The sequence below is a fragment of the Mobula hypostoma genome, chromosome 7 (assembly GCF_963921235.1).
Source record: "Mobula hypostoma chromosome 7, sMobHyp1.1, whole genome shotgun sequence".
NCBI classification, from domain to species: Eukaryota; Metazoa; Chordata; class Chondrichthyes; order Myliobatiformes; family Myliobatidae; genus Mobula; species Mobula hypostoma.
The window spans coordinates 142,107,533-142,120,086 of record NC_086103.1 but is presented as its reverse complement, the minus strand read 5'-3'; the positions used below and the strand labels follow the sequence as shown (position 1 = coordinate 142,120,086).

Here is a 12,554-nt window from a genome sequence, read left to right as displayed (position 1 = left end):
TGAGAGCAGATATACGTGAAATGGGAGAGATGCGTTTGAGAGCAGAGTTGATAGTGGAGGAAGGGAAGCCACTTTCTTTAAACAAGGAAGACATCTCCCTTGTCCTGGAATGAAAAGCCTCATCCTGAGAGCAGATGCGGCGGAGATGGAGGAATTGCGAGAAGGGGATGGCATTTTTGCAAGAGACAGGGTGAGAAGAGGAATAGTCCAGATAGCTGTGAGAGTCAGTAGGCTTATAGTAGACATCAGTGGATAAGCTGTCTCCAGAGACAGAGACAGAAAGATCTAGAAAGGGGAGGGAGGTGTCGGAAATGGACCAGGTAAACTTGAGGGCAGGGTGAAAGTTGGAGGCAAAGTTAATGAAGTCAACAAGCTCAGCATGTGTGCAGGAAGCAGCGCCAATGCAGTCGTCGATGTAGCGAAGGAAAAGTGGGGGACAGATACCAGAATAGGCACGGAACATAGATTGTTCCACAAAGCCAACAAAAAGGCAGGCATAGCTAGGACCCATATGGGTGCCCATAGCTACGCCTTTAGTTTGGAGGAAGTGGGAGGAGCCAAAGGAGAAATTATTAAGAGTAAGGACTAATTCTGCTAGACGGAGCAGAGTAGTGGTAGAGGGGAACTGATTAGGTCTGGAATCCAAAAAGAAGCGGAGAGCTTTGAGACCTTCCTGATGGGGGATGGAAGTATATAGGGACTGGACATCCATGGTGAAAATAAAGCGGTGGGGGCCAGGGAACTTAAAATCATCGAAAAGTTTAAGAGCGTGAGAAGTGTCACGAACATAGGTAGGAAGGGATTGAACAAGGGGGGATAAAACCGTGTCGAGGTATGCAGAAACGAGTTTGGTGGGGCAGGAGGAAGCTGAGACAATAGGTCTGCCAGGACAGGCAGGTTTATGGATCTTGGGTAGGAGGTAGAAACGGGAAGTGCGAGGTGTGGGAACTATAAGGTTGGTAGCAGTGGATGGAAGATCCCCTGAGTGGATAAAGTCGGTGATGGTGTGGGAGACAATGGCCTGGTGCTCCTTAGTGGGGTCACGATTGAGGGGTAAATAAGAGGAGGTATCTGCGAGTCCCTGATCCTGTCCCAAGATCCTCTCATATCCCCTTTGCCAATCACCTGTCCAGCTCTTGGCTCCATCCCTCCCCCTCCTGTCTTCTCCTATCATTCTGGATCTCCCCCTCTCCCTCCAACTTTCAAATCTCTTACTAACTCTTCCTTCAGTTAGTCCTGACGAAGGGTCTCGGCCCGAAACGTCGACTGTACCTCTTCCTAGAGATGCTGCCTGGCCTGCTGCATTCACCAGCAACTTTGATGTGTGTTGCTTGAATTTCCAGCGTCTGCAGAATTCCTGTTGTTTGCTTTGATACTTTGTTTGGATTCTGCTAGGATCATTTGGCTCCAAGCCTCTGTTCAGACAAAGGTAAAAGAGCTGAATTCCAGGGTGAGGAAGAGTGAAGTGCTGTGAATATCACAGAGCCTTTGTAAAGTCTGCAGCCATTGGGATATAACCACTGAGGCAATGAATCCATTTGACAGTGAGAAGGAGAATCTATTCAGCATACTGTATTACAAGATGGTTAACTGCCCTGGAGGTTGGCTAAGGTTTTTATGCACTGTGTTCATGATCATTTTTCTGGCACAGAGAAGGCTTTGTATGTTAAATGATTAACGTTAACATTGGTAAGCCATGTGCAAATTATGAGAATAGTTTACTTAAATACTTTCCAAATGCCTTGAGAGCTGACCCCAGTATAACTCCTATGTGTGGCTTTTCTTTATAGATGATGCAAGTTTATTAGAAGACTGAAATGCCTTCTTAACTGTATGTGTAGCTTACTGAGTCTGAACCACAGCCCCAAGGTGATTAGCAAATTGTTTAAAAAATGAACTTGGTAGTTTTATTCATGATAAAGTGATGTGTTGTACTTGGCTAAACTTTAGTAAAGTCTGCCAGAATAGAATTTTTGCAGAAATATATTTGTAACAACCTACATTCTTAAATTATAGTGGAAAAGAACATTTGCGGTAATTATGGGTTGCTTGCTAACCTGGTGTTTTTCTATGAATCAATATTTTCCCTAGTAAAACTGGAGAATCTAACTAGATAAAATCATGGGAGAATAGTTTGTGATAATGTATGTAGAACTAGCTTTTCTTCTTTGGAACCTGCTCTGTGAGGGCCTTGAATACCTGATGTGTATTTCTGGAGCATTCCTGAACACGTTCACTGCAGGGAATAATATCATGCTATCTCCTGTGTCATCTCTAGGGTTTTTGCATGCCATATTACCAAGAATAAGTGGACAATAAAGACTGAAAAATGAATTAAGGAAAATAACATGAATCACTAACGAAGAACAGTGGTGTTTTTGGAGGACCCACAGTATCTGGAAGCTAGTCATTGGTTCAGTTCTGCAATAGCACATAATTTCCTTTTCTACTCCAGAGTATCTGCCATATTGGCATTATCCCTCTTGGTTGGAGATTAGCATATGTGTGTGGGGGAAGTTAAACCTAAAAATTAGATTCCCTGACTAATATATTGTGAATGTCTTATTACAGAAATAGGTAAAATGTACACTTTTTTTTTACCACTGGCATGTTAACTTTAAGACTCTGGGAAAATCCTACAGTGTTGACCTTTTTTAGTTTGCATCCATGGTCTTGCTCATCATCAAATAGTTGCAACAGCAGCAAGTCAACAACAACCTTGCACTCAACATCAGCAAAGTCCAGGAATTAATTGTGGCCTTCAGGAAGGGGAAGTCGGGAGAACACACACCAGTCCTTGTTGATGGGTCAGCAGTGGAAAGGGTGAGCTGCTTTAAGTTTCCGGATGTCAATATCTCAGGACCCGTCCTGGGCCCAACACATTGATGCACTCACAAAGAAGGCATACCAGCGGCTCTACTTTGTTAGTAGTTTGAGGAGATTTGGTACTTTTGCAAATTTCTATAGACGTACTGTGGACAGTATTCTGACTGGTTGCATTACTGTCTGCTATGGAGGCTCCAATATACAGGATTGTAAGAGGCTGCAAAGGATTGTAGACTCAGCCAGCTTAATCACAGGCACAACCTTCTCCAACATTGAGGACATCTTGAAGAGGCAGTGCCCCAAGAAAGTGATCTCTGTCATTAAGGACCCTCAACATTCAGCACGTGCCCTTTTCCTCATTACTATCATCAGGGAGAAGGTACAGGAGCCTATGGGCCTATACTCAATGAGTCGGGAATAGCTTCTTGCCCTCTATCATCAGACTTCTGAAAGGTCCCATGAACGCTACCACATTATTCCTTTTACTTTGCAATATTTATTCAGTTTTGTAATTTATAGTAATTTTATCTCTTTGCACTGTGCTGCTGCAAAGCAACAAATTTCATGCCATATAGGAGGTGATAATAAACCTGATTCTGTTTTGGAAAGCTCGTGGTCAAACTTGAATATTAATTTTCCTGCAGTAATCTATTTCAGAACGCAATGAGAATGAGACCACACTGATTATGTTCCTTTAACGGGAACGAATACTGTTTGGGGAGTTTGCATCATTCCTCTCAGAAAGAAAGAGGTGTCTATATATACAGCAACTGAGAAACACCCCAGCAACATAGGGCAGAGCTTGGAGAGGATGTATCATCGTGTGATTAATCTTCCACATTGGCTTCTTCCACCTATTAAGGAGAATGTGCTGTGTAGCTTTGGTAGAATAGAAATAGTTGAGTTACAACATGTCCTGTTGTTGTTTTGTGCTGTGCTTAATAAAGCTACCCTTATGTTTTTACTGTTAATATCATACTACTTCCTCATCTGAAACCAGTTAAAAAGAAACTTTTTACAATTTGAAGATCTGTAGGTGACTTGTAGTAAGATGATTAGATACTTACCTGATGCCTTGGTAAACACTCAAGTTTTTTTTTGTGGAATTCCTTTGAATTTGTTCATTTCAGCAATCCTCATCTATGTTCTCTGGTAATATTGTTCTGAAGGGTGGCATATAGCTGTAGATAGTGATAGACTCCATTTGCATCTCTCCTGCTGCCTTTCTTTATTAAATGATTAATAACTACACTGGCTCAAAAGAAATACATTTTCAGAAATCCTGATCCAGAGTTGATTTCTGGGATCTACTTGGGAATTTAAGAACACTTGAAGAAGCTTTTTTAAAGGACTGAAGTAGTGCTTGTAATGTGTAGAAGTTGTAGTAATTTAAGTGGAGAGATGGTTAGACTCTTTCCAGATCTCTGGTGGCTTGATAATCACCGAGCTAAGATTGTTTGCAGGAAGTCTTCTTTTTCTGGTGACTTACCTGAAATGAATTTGATCAGTTTCAGAATAGCAAAAATTATCATTAAATTGGAGCATCATTTTCTCTCAGTGAGGTCAAGGGTGGCTAATATTAGAAAAAGAAGGCATTATACTAGTATCATAGGGGCTTTTGGCTTTCCCAGGACCACCAGGAATACAACGTAAGTACTGATTCACAAAAGAAAATTATAGAACTTAAAGAATTTGCCAGGTTTTGTTTCAATTACCTGTAACTCTGCCATCCTGGTTTGCAGCTCTTCTAGTGACTTTGGTTATTGCAAGCAAGCATGACGGTCTGCAGCCAGAATATGCCTCCTTCTGAAGGAGTCAACTGGAAGATGAATTTCATAACTCTACACTCATCTTTATTGATTGTAACAAACTACATACCTGTCCTCTGATAATACCCTATTGTGCCTAGTTTTGGAAGTGTTACGTACCCCGTAACTGGGTTGCCAAACCAGCAGAAATGGATCACTCAGTTGGAGTCTGGAGTACTAGAACTAAGAAGTTTTATTAAAGAAACAAGCAACACATTAATCGAAAGGATAATAAATGCAACAGTTCAGCGATGATAAATGCACATGTGCACAGAATTAAGATAACAGCATCAATCAAGCTCTATCATTGTCTAGGGGTAAATGACCAATTTCAAAATGACTCAAAGTTCAGTCCGGTTAGTAGTTCAGTTCGCAGTAATCGTTGCCATGGCGATGGACAAGGTGGGGGAAGAGAGACATAGAATAGGAACAACTGATCATTCAGAACACGGCTTCACTCACAGACCAGCGAGATGGCTCACAAACAGCTTTTGGGCGGGTCCTTGGTGATGTCACCTGAGGTCACCGATTGTGACCCCTCCTCCAGATGCGGTCGATCCTCTGCAGTGAACCCGGCACCCAGGCAAGGGCGGACACACACCGGGTTCCCGCTGATCGTACCTTTCCACCCTGGTCGTTGTCTGGTACTTCTCACCCACTCGTGAGAAGCGTACCGCTTCCAGGGTCTCGTTACCTCGGGTGGCGTGTGTCCCTGTCTTAGCGAACCTGTCCCCTTTTTATCCCCCTGCTGGGGTATCGCCTGTCCATCACTTCAGACAGTTCAGGGTTCAAAGGGGGAGCCGCTCCAGACAGCTCCCTCTCCCACGTCCCTCCATTACACATCTCCAGACGCTGCTCCATTGTTCCTTATCTCTCCTTCCCCTGAGGGCAGGTGGCAGACCAACTGCTGATGCCACTGATGCTAGCCCAGGCCAGCAAACATCTTAATTTTATGTGTATTCTCGTAACAGAGGGATAAATTTCTAAATTGTATTTGGGAGATATAAAAGCAAATCAGAATAATGTTCTGGAGAAATAAACAGAAAAGACAATGAAATTCTCTGTTTGTAACAACAAATCGGTTCTAATGTTGCAGTACTCCAGGAAGAGAAAAAGTTTCCTATGAAAGAAGAGCGGTTTTAGAACTAACCCCTTTGGTGGCATAATGTCTCCCATGAATGTAGATTATCCATTATCTCATTTTCAGTCCTGCATACTTTCAATTCCATGCTGGTATTGATGAAACTTGACTATTACGTTCATATCATTAATCTGACAAGTACTGATTTAAAAAAAAATTTTGGTGAAGATCTATCTTCCTTCTGCTGTTTCTGCAAGGCTTTTGTGTCTGTCTGATAGACTTGAGATTTTTAATCCAGCCTGAATGAACCTCCTCCACGTTGGTCATGGTCTGTGGATTCCCGGGAGTCAGTGGAGATCTTGCACCTTTTTGAAGTGGCTTTGAGCACATCTTTGAATATTTTTCTTTATCTGCCTGGTTCTCTATTTGCAGTTTTAAAACTATTTTTGAGACTAGAGTCTGTTGTTGGTGAACACCATGTCCTTCCAATGGAGCCAACTAACTGAGTACATATGGAGTATTAATACTGAAGATGCTGGCCTGGTAGAGGACACTGACATTGGTTAGCTTCTCCTTCCTATGGATTTGAAGGATTTTGCAGAGCACTATGGTAATGTCTCAACAGTGTGGTGAAGTGTTTGGGAAACCAACAGGAGGGCAGAGATAACTGCTATCGCGTAGGCTGTGCACTTTGTACTGGGTGTGAGCGCTTCAGCTTTGAACTCCCTTTTTCTCAGTTGGACCTACACTATACTTGTGAATTAAAAGTGTGAGTGAATTTCAACACTGAAGTCATTTTCTCCCTCAAGAAGTGGCTCCCAAAATATGATGTGATCCAAGTTTTCTAAAACCTTGAAAAAAGCCTTTGTTGTCGCATGAGGTGGTGTACAGCAGGGACAGAGTCAAGCAACTGTCTTGTAGATATTGAGTGCAAGGCAGATCCTCTGACATTTTTTTAAAATATCAAAATAAACTTTATTCAGAATAAAAATGACTTGCAAGAATAAACCATGCAATCTCTGTTTCATTCTTACATTCAATGTCAATGCCTTCATTTCTGTTTTATTGTATTCCTTAAAACCAATAGGACTGTTGCAACTCTGACCACCTCAGTGAAGGGCTCCACGGTAGTGTGGTGGTTAGCATGATGCTATTACAGCTCAGGGCACTGGAGTTCAATTCCAGCGTCGTCTGTAAGGAGTCTCTGTATGTCCTCCCCGTAGAATGCATGGGTTTTCCCCGGGCGCTCCAGTTTCCTCCTGATGTACCAGGTAGGGTAATTGGTCACTGTAAATTGTCTTGTGACGAGGTTAAGGTTAAATCGGGGTTGTCAGGGGTTGCTGGGGTGGGAGGCTCAAAGGGCCGGTAGGGCCTACTCCGGACTGTATCGCTAAATAGAGGGACTTCCTCACCCAACCTGCACCCCCCCCCCTCCAGTAGCAGAAGAGCCATGCACTGTGGTTCCTATCCTCTTACCTGCTTCAACAGATGAATCAAAAATAGCTTGGAGCTTAGCACTCTGCAGCTTAACAGGTAAGGTTGTGGTGACCTTGATTCTGGAATATAGTCACCGTGGGTTAAATATTCTATTTCAAATTAGTTCTTATGATCTTCACTCCCATGGGAGGTTTGTTGGCTGCCGTATTGTGGTGAGAAATATTGAAAGAAGTGTTGGGGCAGTAAAGCAGACTTGATTGATTCTGTACTGGGGTTGTCTCTGTTATAAATTCATTGGATACAATCAAGGCTTGCACCCCGTCTCAAATCATGCGTTATATAAAGGTGAATTTCCGTTCACAGCTGAATTCGAGGAGAGTGCTCTTCAGTCCCTTTGAGCTGATGGAGTCAACCATCAAAACATCAAGAACCAACTCTGTTCCTTGCATTTCATTTGAAGTGATGACAATGGAGACAAAAGAGACAGCAGATGCTGGAATCTGGAGGAACAGCAGGGGGAGGGGGAAGTAATTGTCAATTTGACCCAAGATGTCATCAATTTCTCTAACTCCCTCCCCTCACACAAATGCCATATTACCCACTGAGTTCATTTGGTAGATTATTTGTTCCAGCTGATGAAGATGATATCTACTTTGCCTCCGGATCGGGTTCCCAGCATGGGGTCCATGGACTCCTCGGCTGCATGGCATAAAAAAGATTGGGACCCCTGCCCTAGATGATGGAATCCACAAAGCAAGTCGAGAACTTTTCTTCAAATACTAAGAGCAAGCTGCTTATGAAGGCCCTCAATTATTTTTTCCTGTAGATGATTGAAGGAAGACCCCTTGAGGGTTCCATAATCACATCAGTCTCCTTTCCTGAAGATGATCTTGTTTATGGCATTCCTGTGGTGGCCCTAGTATATCCTGCTCCTGATTTGTGGACAATGAGATTGAGGTTTGGTGAATGAGGCAATTCACCAAAGTGTTTTAGAGCTTCAGTTAGGATATGGTGCACCAAGATCCAGTTGACCTTTAGTTGGTTCGTGAACTTTTCAAATTGATGGACCATAGATGGACTTGACAACACTGAAAACCCATGTGTGTCACGCATGTCAGTGAGTTGCAGGGCCTTTTTCTGCCCACCACTTGACCGTTAGTTTATGGGTTTTCAGCTGGGCCTGTGACTTGGGTGCGAAGTGATAGAGATTCCAATCCAGTAACAACTTGTGTTCGTGCTTATTTAGTTCCTTAATTTCTGGGTCATTCTCACCATACCATTCTTTGTAGAGAAGCCAAGAGTCTCTACATTGACAATAATTATGGTGGACTTAATGGGTGTGGACAACCTGTGGCTTTAGTTAGTTGGGAGTCAACAGGTTTTCTGCGAGGTACTGCCGGAGAAGAGTTAACTTTTGTGAGATCCTTGTGGGTTATGACACTGATGGTTTTTTTCAGTGGCAGCTTCTGCTTATGCTTGTACTTTAGAGCTGTTGAGCAGGGAGCAGTTACCATGACCATCATGGTGTGGATGATATGGGCATCTTTTGCTTTCACTTGTACGAACTATCAGGTGCCAGGACATGAGCTGGTGGGGTAGGGGGCATGTTGCTTTGATATTTTATGACCCTCTGATAAAGCAGGATGTTGATTACAGTCGGCCCTCCTTATCCGCGAGTTCCGCATGCGCGAATTCAACCAACCGTGAATCGAGAAGACCCGGAAGTGCTCTTCCAGCACTTGTTGTTCGAGCATGTACAGACTTATTTTTTCTGGTCATTATTCCCTAAACAATGCAGTATAACAACTATTTTACATAGCATTTACATTGTATTAGGTATTATAAGTAATCTAGAGACGATTTAAAGTATACGGGAGGATGTGCGTAGGTTATCGTGGATGGGGATCGAAAAAAACCTGGAAGTTCTCTTACTAAGTAAGTTGGAACAGGTACATCTGGTATTATTTAGTGTCAGTTAGTCAAACATTTATCTTAGTATATAGTATATGTTTTACCTTTCTATGCATATAAAATACCTAAGAAACGTATGTTTCAGCGCCGGGCTGGGGAACAGAAATTCCCGTGTTTGATCCAGTGACAGACCACTCCCGAGCACGCTCTCCATCCCTGCCGGGTTGATGTGAAGGATCAAAAACCCAAAACCCCAAAACCCAATAATTAAACCACTGCGTTGCTTAGTAATAATTGTAGCTTTAATCGGGCAGGGCCTGTCTCATTTTATGCTTTAAAATTGTTCCGATTATTGACGACTGTAGTCTAACGCCTTTCCAATGACCAATGGCATTTCACTTCTTTCTAATCACTGTTATTTCCACTTTATTTTAAATTGCGATCATGATTATTTTCGTGAACAGAAACACTGCGGATTCAGAGCTCTGCCACCGGGTCCTAATGCCCACCGCACTGAGACAGGTTAAATAAGGTCCGGGGTTCTGCTGGGTCCTTAAGATCCACAGCATTGAGACAGGTTGAATAAGGGACTTGAGCATCCGTGCTTTTTGGTATCTGCAAGGGGTCCCGGAACCAATCCCTCGCAGATAAGGAGGGCCGACTGTATAGCAAAGTTGTGCCTCATGCATTTTGTCAGGACTCTATTAGAATGAGCTTTCATTACTTCTCCTTTGCCGGTCATTCCTTGTCAGAAGTTTGCATCTTTTCCCATCCTGGCATTGATGTCACCCAGGAGGATCATATTGTGTTCCTTTCAAATGTGACCTTGAATTTTTCAAGGTCAGAGTATGCATTGTTAATCTTTATGTTTCTTACATTGTAGAAGGATTATTAGGCATTTTCTAATTCTGCTTCGGGTGTTGGTCAGGGACCAGACTAACTTATTCTTGATGGCGACATCTGTGCTGTGAAGGCAACGTTGTCTTTTAGTTTGTCCTTTCAGAAGGTATACCCATCTCCAAACAGTGGGAGCAATATCGGTGTGGAAGTGTCTGACTGCCCGGGCAATGATAGCTGATCTATCGCTGTCAGAGTTGTCCAATCATAGGTCCTGAATCTTGATTTGTGCAATAGTTTCTTTTCACATGGGGTAGCCTTTGCACTTCAGCTGTACACAGTATAGCAGAACAGGAAGGAGATGAGTTTCACTCTTCTGAGCTAATCAATTCAAGGAGAGTATAGTACTTAGAATAATCATTTATTAAGGGTTAACGTGTCATATTTTGATTCTATATTATATTCTCTTTAATTTCTAGGGCACTGTGGGCAAATTACAGGAATTTGCATGCATAATTCCACATTACTCAGTGACTTTGCAACTTTGTCTTGTAGCTTCCTTGGAGACTGAACTATAATCATAATAGAACCCGTATTTAAGTACACATAAACTTGACCAGCGACAAATTGTTTCTGAATACTTTATTAGCTTCAAATATAAGATCAATGTAAATTTTGTTGTATACTTTGCAAAACACTCCAGAAAAAATTACCATTTCAAGAACACCATTTCTACTTTGAGTTTGCAGTATTTTGTTGCATGGAATAGTCACCAGGCTTTTTGTAATCATCGCCTTACTCTTTCATCTCATCCTGTTCTCTCACTTAGTCACAGTTACCCAGACACATGCACTGTCGTTTGCAAGGTATAAATGCTCTTATTGAAAGCACAGTTAAGAGGAGGTAGACTTACAATTTTCTGAGCAGTGACTGCTAGATATTGACTTGTGTAAAGGTTATGCATCTACGAACTTGTGTGCTGTCCATGAATTGTGAAATCAGAACAGCTGAAACCTGTGACTCTAACGTTGCCATTGTTTGCAGGTTATCATATTCTGGTAAATGGTTGCACCTTGCATAACTGCTTACCTGTGGAGGCCAGAAATTTTGTCAGGTGGTTTCGAAACAGGCTTCCCAGAAAGATTACACATGCTTTTTATAGAAGTGCTGAAATTTACTAAGCCATTCATTTGCAGTCTTATAATTGCATTTGGTCTTTGTGATTGCCTCCAGGCATGCTCCTTGATAAATCAGTTTGTCTGGTTTAGCTATTAGTAGCCATCAAGTCCTAGGATGAGAAAGCTGTTGGTCAGCGGGTCTTCTCGATCACTCATTCTCTGTCTTACACTGGATGCTCTTGATTGGTTATACGTCTGGCACTAATTTCTGGCTCTTCTGCCCACAGATGGGAGCACACAGGGAATACATTGGATATTATTTCTTCAGTTTCTAATGCAGACTTCTCATTCTTGAAAATAAATATTTGCTAAATGGAACTAAGTATGTCGACTAGTCACTGTAAGCACAATAGGACAAAGAGCTCCTGTGTCTCTGTGACTTAAACTTGTTGATCTTTAGAAGTGGCGAAGAAAAATGATGAGGAAAAAGGGATTAAAAATATAGAAAATAGGACTCTGCATGAAAAATTGTTTTCATTGTACATGGAAAAAAAGTACAGTTGGCGTTTCAGGCCGAAACCCTTCAGCAGTCCTGCCGAAGAGTCTCGGTCCGAAATGTTGACTGTACTTTTTTCCATAGATGCCGCCTGGCCTGCTGAGTTTCTCCAGGGGGTGGGCGGGTGGGGGGGAGTTGTTTTTGTGTGTGTGTGTGATTTCCAGCATCTGCAGATTTTCTCTTGTTTTTCATTGTATATAACTCAATCAAAAATATACTGATTAATGTATGGTTTTTGAGAATAATTCTTAACAGGTGTGCAAGTTGCATTGGCGATGCTTTTTTTCCTCAATGCATATATAATTGTTTCTCCTCCCTTCGGGTTTTAACACTTTGTTGTTATATATTTCTGCTGAAATAATATTGTGAGCATAACACTTACAGTACTGCCATAGGTTATAAATAGTCACATTTTTTTGGCAGGAAAAAGAGTACCATCTAGTTCTGTCTCGTAGGAGAGTTTACCCAAACCATAAACTAAAAGATTTTAGCTGTCACAAGTGTTACAAACCCAGCCACTTTGCTACGTATATATCTCCTACTTATAACTATTATTTGTCAATTTGATCTAAAATTTCTATTTTATTTATACTTTCTTAAACGGATTTTGTTTTTAGGAAATGGCAATCAGAGCTCTGAAGCAGACTGGTAGCAGAAGCATAGAAGCAGCTCTGGACTACATAAGCAAGATGGGTTATCTGGACCCTAGGACTGAACAAATCGTACGAGTTATTAAGCAGACTTCACCAGGTAAACCCAGAGCAACAATTCAGACCAGTGAATTTAACAGTGATTTGTTAAAGTCATATTCATGTTTTTATAGTGATGAGTCACAGGAGTGAGTTCCAAATTGACACCACCTGTCAGTGGAAAGGAACTATTTTTCATTACCCTTCTAATACTCCACCTGTAATTGTGTGTATGTGTATGGGTGTGTGTGAGTGTGTTTTGCCCCTCTGCTAAGGGAAAATGATCATTCT

At 41.9% G+C, this 12,554-nt stretch overlaps 1 protein-coding gene across 1 annotated transcript in view; it reads left to right on the top strand.

Moving 5' to 3' along the window:
* Nucleotides 1-12,554, top strand: part of lats2 (large tumor suppressor kinase 2) — a 74,978-nt gene that overhangs the window by 34,651 nt on the left and 27,773 nt on the right. The window contains exon 4 of the mRNA XM_063054180.1: nucleotides 12,192-12,324. Coding sequence (XP_062910250.1) covers nucleotides 12,192-12,324 — 133 coding nt within the window. The remainder of the gene's footprint in view (nucleotides 1-12,191; nucleotides 12,325-12,554) is intronic.